Source organism: Hypanus sabinus, chromosome 11 (genome assembly GCF_030144855.1).
Source record: "Hypanus sabinus isolate sHypSab1 chromosome 11, sHypSab1.hap1, whole genome shotgun sequence".
Lineage (NCBI taxonomy): Eukaryota > Metazoa > Chordata > Chondrichthyes > Myliobatiformes > Dasyatidae > Hypanus > Hypanus sabinus.
The window spans coordinates 110,846,420-110,863,094 of NC_082716.1; the positions used below are offsets into that span (position 1 = coordinate 110,846,420).

General features: G+C 50.0%; 1 protein-coding gene across 5 annotated transcripts in view; it reads left to right on the forward strand.

The window, feature by feature from the left end:
* numbl (NUMB like endocytic adaptor protein) overlaps positions 1 to 16,675 on the forward strand; it is a 203,700-nt gene that overhangs the window by 163,479 nt on the left and 23,546 nt on the right. For all 5 annotated transcript variants that reach the window (XM_059985119.1, XM_059985122.1, XM_059985123.1 and 2 more), the window contains exons 4-6: positions 588 to 662; positions 13,681 to 13,821; positions 15,933 to 16,137. In XM_059985119.1, coding sequence (XP_059841102.1) covers positions 588 to 662; positions 13,681 to 13,821; positions 15,933 to 16,137 — 421 coding nt within the window. The remainder of the gene's footprint in view (positions 1 to 587; positions 663 to 13,680; positions 13,822 to 15,932; positions 16,138 to 16,675) is intronic.

Below are 16,675 nucleotides of genomic sequence, written 5' to 3' on the forward strand. Positions count from 1 at the left end.
AAAGCATCGCTCTCGCCTCAACCCCCACCCAGGGAGTATGACTCGTCCGGGAGCTGAAAATCATCAGGAATGCAAGAAGGAAACAAGAAGCCATGAAACACATGCAAAATTAATCCCGTATCAGCACTCCAGTCTTTAGTATGGCGACTGCGAACCACTCTAATCCTCTTCCACCCCTTGGCTGCTATTGGCTCACAAATTAATGCTCATCAATTGGCTCAGGGTCTTATTGGGCCCGTTCTTGATCCTGGTTTCCCATTGGCAGCTGAAATGTATGCTAAATGTCGATACAGAACTCTCTAAAGCAGGATGTGGGGATCCAGGGGGTGGCATTTATGAGACAGAGGCATTAACTAATCCATTCAGAAACGCGGGGAAAACTCAGTTGCCAGGACGGGGAACAGGTTGAGAGGAACACTAAAGGTTTGTGACGAAGCGCAAGGGGAACAGATGGAGATCGCGTTGGGATGGACAAGGAACACTGGAGCGAGGTTTGCAAAGATCATAAATGCCATCACGCATATAATGGGCCAAGTGGCCTACTGAACATTCAATCCAGTAAGACTGCTGTGCTTGATGTTTTACAGGCAGGGAAGAAGTCGGTGAAAGCCATCTTATGGGTGTCGGCTGATGGTCTGAGAGTGGTGGACGATAAAACCAAGGTACATTTCCTCGGAGACCCCACGTGGTCCACACTCGCTCCGTGCGTACGGCGTAGACTGGCAACTGAGGGAACTTAGAGGCCTAGACTGTTGCTGTCACTGTCACATACAGAGAAATCAGTCGTTTGGCCCGTCTGGTCTATGCCAAACAAGAGGTCCATTTAAGCCAGTTCCACTGCCCGCATTTTTCCCATCTCCCTGTCAGCCTTTCCTATCCATGCAAGACCCTTCACAGTGTTGCTGAGCAGAGAGATCCTGGGGTTGAAGCTCGTAGCCCCTTGAAAGTGGCTACACAGGTCGATAGGGTGGCCAAGAAGGTTTATGGAATACTTGTTTTTATTAGTTGAGAAATTGGGTTATAAACATGTAAAATAGCATATACGTTGATTGTATGTCCATAAACCGACGCTAGGCACAGGAACGTGTGTACATGAGGTGCCAAGGACCCACGTACTGAGGTACCTGAAACTCCAAACGAGGCAGAAACCCGAAATGCAACTGCAGACTGAACTCAAGTTGAGCAGACGATGGAGTTCAGGTGCTCTTTAAATATCCAAACCCTGACACCAGAACATGAGTCCCAGTTAGTGGAATCTTTACAGGGACTGCTGTCCATTCTCCGGAGAATCGGGGCGTCTAAACCCCAGAAGCTAGCGTGTCGGGTGTCTACCGTAAGACTTAACCCTTTAACTCCGGTCAAGCCCCAGCTTGTTTCAGAACCTCTTGACCTGGGCCTGGACAGTACTGCTGCATGAGGAGATCTCGGGATCCACGTTCATAGCTCCTTGAAAGTGGCTACGCTGGTCGATGAGGTGGTTAAGAAGGCTTATGGAATGCTTGTTTTTATTAGTCAAGGAAGGCATTGAGTTCAAAAGCCAGGAGGTTACGTTGCAACTTTATAAAACTCTGCTTAGGCCATACCTGGAGTATCACATACTGTTCTGGTTGCCCCACTATAGGAGGGATGTTGAGGCTCTGGAGAGGGAGCAGAAGAGGTTTACCAGGACGCTGCCTGGCTCAGAGGGCTCGTGCTATCACGAGAGGCTGGATAAACCTGGAGTGTTTTCTCTGGAGTGTCGGAGGCTGAGGGCAGATCTGATGGAGGATTACAAGATTATGAGAGGCAGAGGCAGAGTGGACAGGGAGTATCTGTTTCCCAGGGTAGAAATATCTAATACATGCATTGAGGGTGAGAGGGGGGTAGGTTCAAGGGGGATGTGAGGGGTAAGTTTTTTACTCAGAGAGTGGTGGATGCCTGGAATGTGCTGTCTGGTGTGGTGGTAGAGGCAAACAGAAGTTTTAAGAGACGTTTGGATAGGCACATGGATCTGAGGAAGATGGAGGGATATGGACATGGTGTAGGGAGGAGGGATTGGTGTTTTTGCTTTGCTCTTTCGCTGGCTTGACGCAATAATGTGGGCTGAATGGCCTGTACCAGTGCTGTACTCTTCCACGGTCTATGTTCTATGGATAAAACAGGAAACGAGTACACACGGGTCTTTGGTAATGAGCAAATCTGCTTCAGTGCAAACTTCGAAAAGCCTGTAGCCTGTCTCACACGGTGCACTGTCTGATCCCTCTGTGTGGGAGGGAAGGGAGAATTAAATTGGGGAGGAGTTAACCGTGACTCCAAAAAAAAATATCGACGTGGACGTTTTGCCAAGTCATCTGTAGGTTTGTGTGAGGGAGAGAACGAAGTCTTCACAAGGCCCTTTGAGACCTTGTTCACAGAAGACCTTCAGTAATGAGCCAGTTACCAAGGACTCTGTGGAGAATGTCAGCTGAAGGATGGTTCCTTGGGTAGTTCAGAAAAACGACCTTCAAACTCAAACCAGCTTCCTTGTTACTATTCACAATAAGGACGTTCAGTGTTGAAGGGTGTCAGGAGAGTGTGGTACTGTGCCAAGGTCTTAGGCACCCTAGATTTTTTATATAAATGTTGTTTTTGATGCTTATTTTTTGTCTTCTGCATTAGTGTGGAGTATATCTGTAGAAAAGACCATTCCAAACATTTTGTTTTCCTAAATGTTAGAGAATTTTTTGCGTTTCATTATAAGAAGTAACACATTAGATAACAGACCACTTTTCAACTAAAAGCTTGATTACTTTGTAGGCAGACAGTCAAAGTCTGCAAAAGAACTGAGGCTAGTTCTCCAAGGTGCTTGGAACAGCCTACCAGCTGAATTTCTTATAAAACCGCACGGCAGTTTCCCTGGGGGTAAAAGAGTGCACCATGCAAGCCGGCGGCACGTTACAGTAGCTCTGTCTGTTTGTTTTAAAATTACCTAGCAAGTTTCTTTCATTTTTGTACTGGCTGGCAATACCGTGAAATAACAATGGGCAGTCATCTCTTTGAGAACATTTTCGCCATCTTTCTGGCTGTCAGGATACGTCACTCCGTTGAGTGCTTTGACTACTGTTGTGGAGGCAAGATTGTATCGACGAGGGAGCAAATACTAACAACCGAGAAGCAACCTTTGCTTGACCAGCGGAAGCTCGATATCCGGGAGATCAGAGATGTAGATACCGACGCTGCAGATTGGGTAAAAAGTGGGCAACAAGAGACGGGGATATAAACCAATCTCCTGTCTTTCATTATGGAGAACGTAAGATCGCTGGCAAATAAAATGGAGGAACTAGCCATACACACGGGAACACAGAATGAATATCGGGACTGCAGCGTTATGTGTTTCGCCAAGACACGGTTACCCGAACAAATCCCGGATTCTGTTGCTAATGTGAATGGTTTTCAATGATTTGAGCAGACACTTACAGGGAGATGTGCTTGCTGTGCTTGTGAACAAGAGATAGTGTAATCTCAGTCACATTTCTGTGAGAGGGAGTCTGCAGTTTGGACATTGAAATGCTTGCTGTGAGTTCAGCCACGCCATGTTGCTCATTGTCTATATTCCGCCTTCCTGACTCTGTCATACACGTACCATCGTGAGACTCCAGACTCAACACCCCAGTGCGATCAGTGCAGTATCCGAGACTGCGTTTGACGTCATACACGTACCATCGTGAGACTCCAGACTCAAACACCCCAGTGCGCTCAGTGCAGTATCCGAGACTGCGTTTGAAGTCATACACGTACCATCGTGAGACTCCTGACTCGAACGCCCCAGTGCGTTCAAGTGCAGTATCCGAGACTGCGTTTGACGTCATACACGTACCATCGTGAGACTCCAGACTCAAACACCCCAGTGCGTTCAGTGCAGTATCCGAGACTGCGTTTGACGTCATACACGTACCATCGTGAGACTCCAGACTCAACACCCCAGTGCATTCAGTGCAGTATCCGAGACTGCGTTTGACGTCATACACGTACCATCGTGAGACTCCAGACTCAACACCCCAGTGCGTTCAGTGCAGTATCCGAGACTGAGTTTGACGTCATACACGTACCATCGTGAGACTCCAGACTCAACACCCCAGTGCGTTCAGTGCAGTATCCGAGACTGCTTTTGACGTCATACACGTACCATCGTGAGACTCCAGACTCAACATCCCAGTGCGTTCAGTGCAGTATCCGAGACTGCGTTTGACGTCATACACGTACCATCGTGAGACTCCAGACTCAAACACCCCAGTGCGTTCAGTGCAGTATCTGAGACTGCGTTTGAAGTCATACACGTACCATCGTGAGACTCCTGACTCGAACGCCCCAGTGCGTTCAAGTGCAGTATCCGAGACTGCGTTTGACGTCATACACGTACCATCGTGAGACTCCAGACTCAAACACCCCAGTGCGTTCAGTGCAGTATCCGAGACTGCTTTTGACGTCATACACGTACCATCGTGAGACTCCAGACTCAACACCCCAGTGCGTTCAGTGCAGTATCCGAGACTGCTTTTGACGTCATACACGTACCATCGTGAGACTCCAGACTCAAACGCCCCAGTGCGTTCAGTGCAGTATCCGAGACTGCGTTTGACGTCATACACGTACCATCGTGAGACTCCAGACTCAACACCCCAGTGCGTTCAGTGCAGTATCCGAGACTGCGTTTGACGTCATACACGTACCATCGTGAGACTCCAGACTCAACGCCCCAGTGCGTTCAGTGCAGTACCAGGAGACTTCAAGCATGTTTCCCCCTGCCACCTTCGATCAGTTTATCAAGTGTCATACAGGAGAAAATAAAACCCTGAATCTCTCCTGTGCAAGTGTGGAAGATGCCTACAGCGCCACAGCTCTCTTCCCACTTGGAAGATCAGCTGACACTCTGGTTCACCTCGTGCCCTTGTAACAGCCCAAAGTACAGCAACAGCTATTTATCACCAAGACAGTAAAGAAATGGTCTCCAGAGACCATCGAGGCCTTGACTGGAACGTGCATTGTGAACCACATGGGAAGGACATTAACGGACTTAATGATTGCATCGCTGGCTACATCATCTCCAGTGTGGGCACTGTAATACCATCGAGGGCCATTCACTGCTCCCCTGAACAACAAACCATGGGTTACCAGTGTCTCTTCTCAAAAAGAGAACCTTTTTTTTGCCACAAAAAGAGAGCCTTTCGATCAGGAGACAGGGAGGAATTGAAACGTGCAGAGGGAGCTAAAGGGGAAGATCAAGGAGGCTAAAGCAGAGTACAGGAGAGAGCTGGAGAACAGGCTTGGGCAGAGTAGCACACGGGAGGTGTGGAGAGGCATGAAGAACATCACTGGCTTCAATCAGCCCAGTGTGGAGCCTCAGAAAGCAGCCGTGAATGTGCTGATTTGAACCAGTTCTTCAATAGGTTTGATAATTGCTCTCCTGGTCACACCCCCCCCCCCCCCCAGCACTCCAGCCCAGGCACCCAGTGATCCCTCAGCACCAGCGCCTCCATTCCACCCTCCTGCCCCCTTCAGTTCTACACGTGGATGAACAACACAGACTACCATTGTCTACACCCCCTCCTTGCCCTGCATCTATCATCCACACCTCCACATGTCAACTGCTATCGTCCCAATCTTTACCTCCCTCAGCCCCACCTTCCACCAACTGCCCAGTCACCATGGACTCCCCGTCACTACGGAGCAGGTGAGAAGGGCTCCGTGGACACTCAGACATCGGGACCGGACGGTGTGAGCCCCAGGGTCATGAAGGAGTGTGCGGAGCAGCTGTGTGGAGTCCTCAGCCTGGAAAGGGTCCCGATTGTGTGGTCCCAGTACCCAAGGAGGGTCAACAGAAAGTCTGGAATGGCTACCGTCCAGTGGCCTTGACCTCACACATCATGAGAGGCTGGTCCTGGGTCAGATCAGCCCTGGATGCCCCGCAGTTTGCCTATAGGAGGACACTGGAGTCGACGATGCTGTCATCTCCCTGCTGAACAGAGCCCACTCCCGTTTGGATAAGCAGGGTAGCACTGTGGGGATCATGTTTCTCGATACCGTACAGCCCTCACTGCTGGGGGGAAAGCTCCATTCAACACAGGCTGGCATTTCTATTGGATCCTGGATAATGGACGACCTGACTGGCAGACCACAGTTTGTGCGGCTTCAGAGCTGTGTGTCAGACATGGATATAAGCAGCACTGGGGCCTACAGGAGACTGTATTGGCTCCCCTCCTGTTTACCCTGTATACCTCGGACTTTAGATACAACACTGAGTCATGTCATCTGCAGAAATTCCCTGATGACTTGGTAATGGTCGGGAGGATGAAGACAGGGCCTGGTGGACTATGTGCGAGTTGAATCATCTGCAGCTCAGCATCAGTAAGACAGAGGAGATGGTGATGGACTTTGGGAAGACCAAGCCTGCACTGCTCTCTGTAACTATTGATGGTGAGAATGTGGATGTGGTGAGGATCTACAGGTACCTGGGGGTGGACCTGGATGACGGACTTTGAGTGGAGCTCCAACACAGAGGCCGTGTACAAGAAGGGCCAGAGTCGCCTCTACTTCCTGAGGAGGCTGAGATCCTCTGGGCTATGCAGGCCTCTCCTTCACATGTTCTACCAGTCTGTTGTTACCACTACAATCTTCTATGATGTGGTGTGCTGGGGCAATGGCATCAACGCGGGCAATGCCAACAGGCTCAATGGCCTGATTAGAAGGGCTGGTCACACTGGAGGCTGTGGTAGAACAAAGGACCCTGTGGAAAATCTTGACAATTCTGGACAATGTTCCTCACCCTCTGCGTGCCACCTTGACTGAACAGAGGAGCTCTTTTAGTAATAGACTGAGGCAACTGCGCTGCCCCAGAGAGTGCTAAACAAGAGCATTCTTAACCTTAGCCATTAGGCTCTATAATAAGTCAACCGACTGCGGGGAGGCGATGACCCCTCCTGTCAGACTATTTGTGATAACCTATTCTTTCGTACTTCTAATAATTGTATATCTGTGCACTTGTAACGCTGCAGTGACACTATCATTTCCTTTGGGATCAATCTGAGAGAACTGTTGCAGTTTTAAAGGCAGAAGGTGGTCACACCAAACATTGATTTGATTTACTCTTTGCTCTTCATAGTATTTTTATATTTATTTAGATATTTTTATATTTTACAGAATTTTTTTGACTGTATTTAAAGTTGGTGAGGGGAAGAGTGGAGCAGGAGTTAGCAGATGATGGGTGGATCATCAGGCGAGAAGGAACGGTAGGTAGGTCAGAGAGGGAGGGGGTACAGGAGCCTGAAGACACACACTCAGCGATTCAGGAACGGCTTCTTACATACAGGCATACGAAATTGAATTAAATTAAATTGACTTCATTGCTTAAAAATCTTTATGCTACATCTCTGTCTAATTGTGCAATTTATAGTAATTTATAATAAATAGTACGTATAACTGGACAGTCAATATAACATAGAAATACAAGGTGAAAGAGGAGCAGTTAAGCCACTCACCACACAGCTGGTATGGACAGACGACGTGAGATCCTTGGTGATGTGTATGCTGTTTACCCTCGCAACCCCAGATCCGTTGATGTCAATAGGAGTTAGCTGGTCTCCATTCCTCCTGTAGTCCACAACCAACTCCTTTGTTTTTGTGACATTGAGGGAGAGGTGGTTTTCTTGACACCACTGTGTCAGGGTGATGACTTCTTCTCTGTAGGCTGCCTCATTATTAATAGGAGCAGGAGTCGGACATTTGGCCCATCGAGCCTGCTCCGCCATTCAATAAGATCCTGGCTGATCTGGCCATGGACTCATCTCCACCTACCTGCCTTTTCCCCAGAACCCTTAATTCCCCAACTATGCAAAAATCTATCTTAATAGATCTATCTATCTTAAATATATTTACTGAGGCAGCCTCCACTGCGTCATACACAAAACACTGGAGGAACTCAGCAGGTCAGACAGTGTATATGGACAGAGTAACACACACAAAATGCTGGAGGAACTCAGCAGGTCAGACAGTGTCTATGGTTAGAGTAACACACACAAAATGCTGTAGGAACTCAGCAGGTCAGACAGTGTCTATGGACAGAGTAACACACACAAAATGCTGGAGGAATTCAGCAGGTCAGGCAGTGTCTATGGACAGAGTAACACACACAAAATGCTGGAGGAACTCAGCAGGTCAGACAGTGTCTATGGACAGAGTAACACACAGAAAATGCCGGAGGAACTCAGCAGGCCAGGCAAAATCTATGGAAAAAGGCACAGTTCAGGCCGAGACCCTTCAGCAGGACTGGAGAGAAAAAGGTTGAGGAAGGGATTTGAAAGGTCAGGGGGAGGGGAGAGAGAAATGCCAGGTGATGGGTGAACTTTGGAGGGGAAGGGATGAAGCAAAGAGCCAGGAAATTGATTGGTGAAAGAGACAGAAGGCCATGGATGAGAGAAAAAAGTGGGGAGGGGGGAGCACCAGAGGGAGGCGATGGGTGGGCAAGGAGATAACATGAGAGAGGGACAAGGGGATGGGAAATGGTGAAGGGGGGGTGCTGGAGGCATTACTAGAAGTTTGAGAAATTGATGTTCATGCCATCAAGTTGGAGGCTACCCAAAGGGAATATAAGGTGTTGTTCCTCCAACCTAAATATGGCCTCATCACGACAGTGGAGGAGGCCATGGATGGGTCTATCAGAATGGGAATGGGAAGTGGAATTAAAATAGGTGGCCACTAGGAGATCCCGCTTGTTCCGGTGGACGGAGAGTAGATGCCGACGGACTCCCGATCTACTACATTGGGTCTCAGCAATATAGAGGAGGCCAGACTGGGAGCACCGAACACAGTAAATGACCCCAACAGACTCACAGGTGAAGAGTCGGCTCACCTGGAAGAAACACTGAATGGTGGTGAGGGAGGAGGTGTAGGGGCAGGTGTAGCACTTGTTCCGTTTACAAGGATAAGTGCCAGGAGGGAGATCGGCGGGGAGGAATGGGGGGGACGAGTGGACAAGGGAGTCGCGTAGGGAGCGATCCCTGCGGAAAGCAGAAAGTGGGGGGGGGGAGGGAAAGATGTGTTTGGTGGTGGGATCACGTTGGAGATGGTGGAAGCTTTGGAGAATTTTGTGCTGGACACGGAGACTGGTGGGGTGGCAGGTGAGGACAAGAGGAACCCTATCCCTGGTAGTGTGGTGGGAGGATGGGGGTGAAGGCAGACTTGCGTGAAATGGAAGAGATGCGGTTGAGGGTAGCATTGATGGTGGAGGAAGGGAAGCCCCTTTCTTTAAAAAAGGACATCGCATTCGTTCTAGAATGAAAAGCCTCACCCTGAGAGCAGATCGGTAGAGATGGAGGAATTGAGAGAAGGGGATGGCGTTTTTACAAGGTAGCACGGTGGGTTGAGGTATAGTCCAGGTAGCTGTGAGAATCTGTTGGTTTATAATAGACATCAGTGGATAAGCTGTCTCTGGAGACCTTGTTACTTGTAAAAACACCATCCCCTCCTTTCACTTGACCTGTGGGTCTGTTGGGGTCATATACTGCGTTCGGTGGGGGTGCTCCCAGTGTGGCCTCTTTTACATCGGTGAGATCTGGCGTAGACTGAGAGACCACTTTGCTGAGCACCTACATTCTGTCCACCAGAACAAGTGGAATCTCTCAGCAGTCACCCATTTTAACATAGAAACATAGAAAACCTACAGCACAATACAGGCCCTTCAGCCCACAAAGCTGTGCTGAACACGTCCTTACCTTAGAAATTACCCAGGGTTACCATAGCCCCCTATTTTTCTAAGCTCCATGTACCTATCCAGGAGTCTCTTAAAAGACCCTATTGTATCGGCCTCTACCATCATCGCCGACAGCCCATTCCACGCACTCACCACTCTCTGCGTAAAAAAACTTACCCCTGACATCTCTGTACCTTCTTGCAAGCACCTTAAGCCTGTGCCTTAACATGTTAGCCGTTTCAGCTCTGGGGGAAAAAGCCTCTGACTATCCACACAATCAATGCCTCTCATTATCTTATACACCTCTATCAGGTCACCTCTGCTTTCAGGACCTCCTCCCTTTTCCTGCCGATGTCGTTGGTACCAATATGGACCACGACCACTGGCTGTTCTCCTTCCCACCTCAGAATATCGTGGGCGCGATCAGAAACGTCCCGGACCCTGGCACCTGGGATGCAAATTACATTCCGTGTCTCTTTCCTGCGTCCACAGAATCGCCTGTCTGACCCCCTAACTATAGAGTCCCCTATCACTGCTGCCATCCTCTTCCCTTCCCTACCCTTCTGAGCCACAGGGCCGGCCTCTGTGCTGGAGGCACGGCCACCGTTGCTTCCCCCAGATAGGTCATCCCTCTAACAGTACTCGAGCAGGAATACTTGTTGTTAAGGGGGTGCAGATATAGCCGTCCGGGAGGCTGCGAGTCTCCCAGACATCCCACATCTGACACCCAGTACAGAACACCGGCCTCAAACACATTCTTCCTGTCTCTATTCTCCACAAGTAACCTACCTCGCCTTGACCCGTTATCGCTGAGGCCCTGTTGAACCAAAGCCCTCCTACTCTGTAAAGCTGTCTCCTCTTAAACTCTTCTCGCTGTTCTAACTGACGTCCATGCGCTTGCACAGTCGTGCTTCCCAGTCCCATTCCAATATGTCCATCCATGGCCTCCTCCACAGCCAGGATAAGGTCACTCTTAGGTTGGATTAACAACACTTTATATTCCATTTGGGTAGCCTCCAACCTGATGGGGTGAACAATGATTTCTCAAACTTCCAGTAATGCCCCCCACCAACAACTCCCTTCACCATCTTCCTTCTCCTTGTCCCTCTCTCCTTACCCGCCAATCGCCTCCCTCTGGTGCTCCCCTCCACCTTTCAGTTTTTTATTATTTATTCCATTGTACTGCTGCTGCAAGACATCAAATTGCCAAAATGGCCTTACTCTGTCTCTTATCTTACAGGTCAGTGATAATAAACCTGATTTAGTTTCAGAGGGAATCATTCCCACCCCCACCTCCCTCACTGCCAATCACCTGATTCACCTATCAGCTGCCAGCTCCATTCCCACCCCCACCTCCCTCACTGCCAATCACCTGATTCACCTATCAGCTGCCAGCTCCATTCCCATCCTCACCTCCCTCACTGCCAATCACCTGATTCACCTATCAGCTGCCAGCTCCATTCCCACCCCCACCTCCCTCACTGCCAATCACCTGATTCACCTATCAGCTGCCAGCTCCATTCCCATCCTCACCTCCCTCACTGCCAATCACCTGATTCACCTATCAGCTGCCAGCTCCATTCCCATCCTCACCTCCCTCACTGCCAATCACATGATTCACCTATCAGCTGCCAGCTCCATTCCCATCCTCACCTCCCTCACTGCCAATCACCTGATTCGCCTATCAGCTGCCAGCTCCATTCCCATCCTCACCTCCCTCACTGCCAATCACCTGATTCACCTATCAGCTGCCAGCTCCATTCCCATCCTCACCTCCCTCACTGCCAATCACCTGATTCACCTATCAGCTATATTCCCACCCCACCCCCCTCACTGCCAATCAGCGGGATCCACCTATCAGCTGCCGGCTCCATTCCCACCCCTCACCTCTTTTTGCAGGCCATCTCCTTTTTTTCCTAGTCCCATTGAAGGGTCTCGACTCAAATCTCCCTCCACAGCAGGTGCCTGCCGGAGTTCCTCTGGCTCCTTTCTATGTTTCTCCAGATTTGCAGAATCTGCTGTTGTTTGTTTATTGAGAGAGAGATATCCCAACCCAATGGGCCCCTGCACCCACTTACACCCAGGTGACCGATCTCCTGGGTAGGCAGGAGGAACCGGAGAACCCAGAGGAAAGCCACACAGTCATGGGAGAACGTACAAACTCTTTACAGTCAGCACTGGGAATTGAACCCGGGTCGCTGGACTTGTTTTAGCATGATGCTAACTGCTGTGCTCTAGTGTTCCTTCAGCCCTCCACCTCTTCCTGCTTCTTTCATCTAGATTGGAGAGGAAGGGGGAAGAGGCCAGAATACGAAGGTGGAGGGAGGGAGAGGAGTACAAGCTGGCAGGTGATAGGTGAGACCAGGTGAGGAGGAAGGTGGGTGGGTGGGAAAGGTAAAGGGCTGGACAAGGCAGAGTCTGGAAGTAGAGGAGAGTGGACCATGGGGAAAAGGAAAGGAGGAGGGGTAACAAGAGGTGATGAGCAGGTGAAGAGTAACCACTCCCCTGGTTTCTTTGTTCTAGTTCCCTCTCTCCCATGGTCCAATCTTCTCTCCTATAGAACATAGAACAGTACAGCACAATACAGGCCCTTTGGCCCACAATGTTGTGCTGACCCTCAAACCCTGCCTCCCACAAAACCCCCCACCTTAAATTCCTCCATATACCTGTCTAGCCGTCTCTTAAACTTCACTGGTGTATCTGCCTCCACCACTGACTCAGGCAGTGCATTCCACGCACCAACCACTCTCTGAGTGAAAAACCTTCCTCTAATATCCCGTTTGAACTTCCCTCCTCTTACCTTAAAGCCACGTCCTCTTGTATTGAGCAGTGGTGCCCTGGGGAAGAGGCACTGGCTGTCCACTCCGTCTATTCCTCTTAATATCTTGTACACCTCTATCATGTCTCCTCTCATCCTCCTTCTCTCCAAAGAGTAAGGCCCTAGCTCCCTTAATCTCTGATCATAATCCATTCTCTCTAAACCAGGCAGCATCCTGGTAAATCTCCTCTGTACCCTTTCCAATGCTTCCACATCCTTCCTACAGTGAGGCGACCAGAACTGGACACAGTACTCCAAGTGCGGCCTAACTAGAGTTTTATAGAGCTGCATCATTACATCGTGTCTCTTAAACTCTATCCTTCGACTAATGAAAGCTAACACCCCATAAGCTTTCTTAACTACCCTATCTACCTGTGAGACAACTTTCAGGGATCTGTGGACATGTACCCCCAGATCCCTCTGCTCCCCAACACTACCAAGTATCCTGCCATTTACTTTGTACTCTGCCTTGGAGTTTGTCCTTCCAAAGTGTACCACCTCACACTTCTCCGGGTTGAACTCCATCTGCCACTTCTGCATCCTATCAATGTCTGTCTGCAAACTTGCCAACCCACCCTTCTACCCCCTCATCCAGGTCGTTAATAAAAATCACTAAAAGTAGAGGTCCCAGAACAGATCCTTGTGGGACACCACTAGTCACAACCCTCCAATCTGAATGTACTTCCTCCACCACAACCTTCTGCTTTCTGCAGGCAAGCCAATTCTGAATCCACCTGGCCAAATTTCCCTGGATCCCATGCCTTCTGACTTTCTGAATAAGCCTACCGTGTGGAACCTTGTCAGATCCAGATTCCTATCAGATTCCACCTTCTTCAGCTCTGTATCTCTCCCACCTACCACCTCCCAGCTTCTTACTTCATTCCCCTCCCCCCCCCCGACCATTTAGTCTCACTTATCACCTGCCAACCTGTCCTCCCCCCACCTTCTAATTCTGGGTTTCTCCCCCTTCCTTTCCATCCCTGATGAAGGGTTTCAGCCCAACGTGTTGACTGTTTATTCCCCTCCATAGATTCTGTCTGACCTGCTGAGTTCCTCCAGCATTGTGTGTGTTGTTACAGGACACATCAATTCCAGGACCCATGGCTCCTTCCTCTTCCTGTTGGCTCACTGACTAATCCGTTCCTCTGTCTCTCCTCAGGACCTCATAGTGGATCAGACGATCGAGAAAGTTTCCTTCTGTGCTCCCGACCGGAACTACGACAAAGCCTTTTCGTACATCTGCCGGGATGGCACCACCAGGCGATGGATCTGCCACTGCTTCATGGCACTAAAGGACTCGGTGAGGGACGCCTCGAGCATTCCCACCCTTGAATTCAGATCCCTCCCCCTCTGGTGAATCCTGCTACTGCCCCCGACATCCCCGTACTCCTCCAACTCCATCTTTTCATCACTCGGTCGCTCCACCTTGCGAGGCAGCACCTTCAGCTTCCCAGATCCCAAGCTCAGGAATTTTCATTGAATCTGTTTAAGGAGGAATCTCGGAGATCATACGAAGGAGGATGTCCCCCTCTTCACGATCTTTCTCTGTTGTTCGACATCTCGATTGTCCACTATCATGGCAGTAGACCATCATGTCTTCTATGTACTTATTACTTGGAGATACAGCACAGTTAAAGGTCCTTCCGGCCAAATGAGTCCGTGCTGCCCAATCACCAGTTAACCCTTGTATCTTGGATGTGGGAGGAAGTCCCCACAGTCACGGGGGAGAAGGTAAAAACTGCTTACAGACAGTGGTGGGATTTGAACCCAGGTCGCTGGCCTACACCATTGTGCCACCCAAGAAATTCAATAGAAAACTGACCTTTCCTTCAAAGCTGCAAGTCCAAAGCAAGATCCAACTTGAGAGAACACTGTCATGGCCTTAAACAATTCTTGCTTGATAACACTCTTGTGAGGTTATGCAGGCTGTCCCTGGGATATAAGCACCTGACACGTGGACAACCCAACGTATTAGTGAGCTACTGTAATATCATTAAACTCAAAAGTCCAACATACGTGCGTACATTCATTCCTATGACCAGCAGGGCCAGCTTCCTCTCTCTCCACTTTTAATAGTTGTTCTTATCAAAGGGGGATGTGAGGTGTAAGTTTTTTACTCAGAGAGGGGTGGATGCCTGGAATGTGCTGCCTGGTACGGTGATAGAGGCAAATACATTAGAGGCTTTTCAGAGACGTTTGGATAGACACATGGATGTGAGGAAGATGGAGGGATATGGACATGGTGTAGGGAGGAGGGTTTAGCGTTTGGGTGTTTTTCATTTAGAAACATAGAAAATAGGTGCAGGAGTAGGCCATTCGGCCCTTCGAGCCTGCACTGCCATTCAGTATGATCATGGCTGATCATCCAACTCAGAACCCTGTACCTGCTCTCTCTCCATACCCCCTGATCCCTTTAGCCACAAGGGCTATATCTAACTTCCTCTTAAATATAGCCAATGAACCGGCCTCAACTGTTTCCTGTGGCAGAGAATTCCACAGATTCACCACTCTCTCTGTGAAGAAGTTTTTCCTCATCTCAGTCCTAAAAGGCTTCCACTTTATCTTTAAACTGTGACCCTTCGTTCTTTTTAGCTTCTATATAACATTACCGCACAGTACAGGTCCTTTGACCCATGATATTGTGCTGACTTTTTAATCTATTCCTAGATCAATCTAACCCGTCCTTCCCATTTTTCTGTCAGCCATGTGCCTCTATCTAAGTGTCTCTTAAATGTCCCTGACGCATCTGCCCCTACCACCACCCTTGGCAACGCGTTCCATGCTCCTACCACCCTCTGTGTAAAAAAAAAACCTACCTCTGACACCTCCCCGATACCGTTCTCCAATCACCTTGAAATTATGCCCCCTCATATTATCCTTTCCGCCTTGAAAGGCGCTGTCTATGCATATGATCTCTACCTCTTACCATCCTTTACACCTTTTGCAAGGCACCTCTCATCCTCCTCTCCAGACAGAAACTTGCTAACTCACTCAACCTATCTGCCTGGGACATGCTGTCTAAACCAGGCAGCATCCTGGGAAATCTCTTAGTATATGTTTGTTGACCAATCACGGGAGTGCAGCTGTGTGGCAGACTCCAGCTGTCCAATCACAGTGTCAAAATGGGTTGGGTTTGCAAAAGATGGACATGATGGGCACCCAATCAGAGGAGTGGGTTGGGCTGGTCTGGTATCCAATTATGGGAAAAACCTGGAATGATGGACATATTCTGCAATGAATCACAGGGATGTGAGGGTGGGACAGTATAATATCATATACCTATCCATCCTGGGCGACCTCCTTGGTTTTGAGGGAACCCAATTCTTTTTGTCCCAACGTCTCCCCAAATGCACCCACCCTCCAATGAACCCTTCCTCAAACACTGATTGAGTGTGCCGTGCTGGATTCCAGGGGGAGAGGTTGAGCCACGCTGTGGGCTGTGCCTTCGCCGCCTGCCTGGAGCGGAAACAGAAACGGGAGAAGGAATGCGGGGTGACGGCCTCTTTCGACGCAAGCCGGACGAGCTTCACCAGGGAGGGCTCCTTCAGGGTGACCACCGCCTCCCAGCAGGCCGAGAGGGAGGAGAACATGAAGCAGCTGCAGGACAAGAAGAAAGGTGAAGGCCCGAATGGCAAGCTCTCCCCCCCCCCCCACAACACCCCCAACCTCCCGTTCCCATCCCCAATCCCAACCTCCCACCCACTCCCCACCCAACACCCCCACCCCAACCTCCCGTTCCCATCCCCAATCCCAACCTCCCACCCACTCCCCACCCTCAGACCCCCACCCCAACCTCCCGTTCCCATCCCCAATCCCAACCTCCCACCCACTCCCCACCCAACACCCCCACCCCAACCTCCCGTTCCCATCCCCAATCCCAACCTCCCACCCACTCCCCACCCAACACCCCCACCCCAACCTCCCGTTCCCATCCCCAATCCCAACCTCCCACCCACTCCCCACCCAACACCCCCACCGCAACCTCCCGTTCCCATCCCCAATCCCAACCTCCCACCCACTCCCCACCCAACACCCCCACCCCAACCTCCCGTTCCCATCCCCAATCCCAACCTCCCACCCACTCCCCACCCAACACCCCCACCCCAACCTCCTGTTCCCATCCCCAATCCCAACCTCCCACCCACTCCCCACCC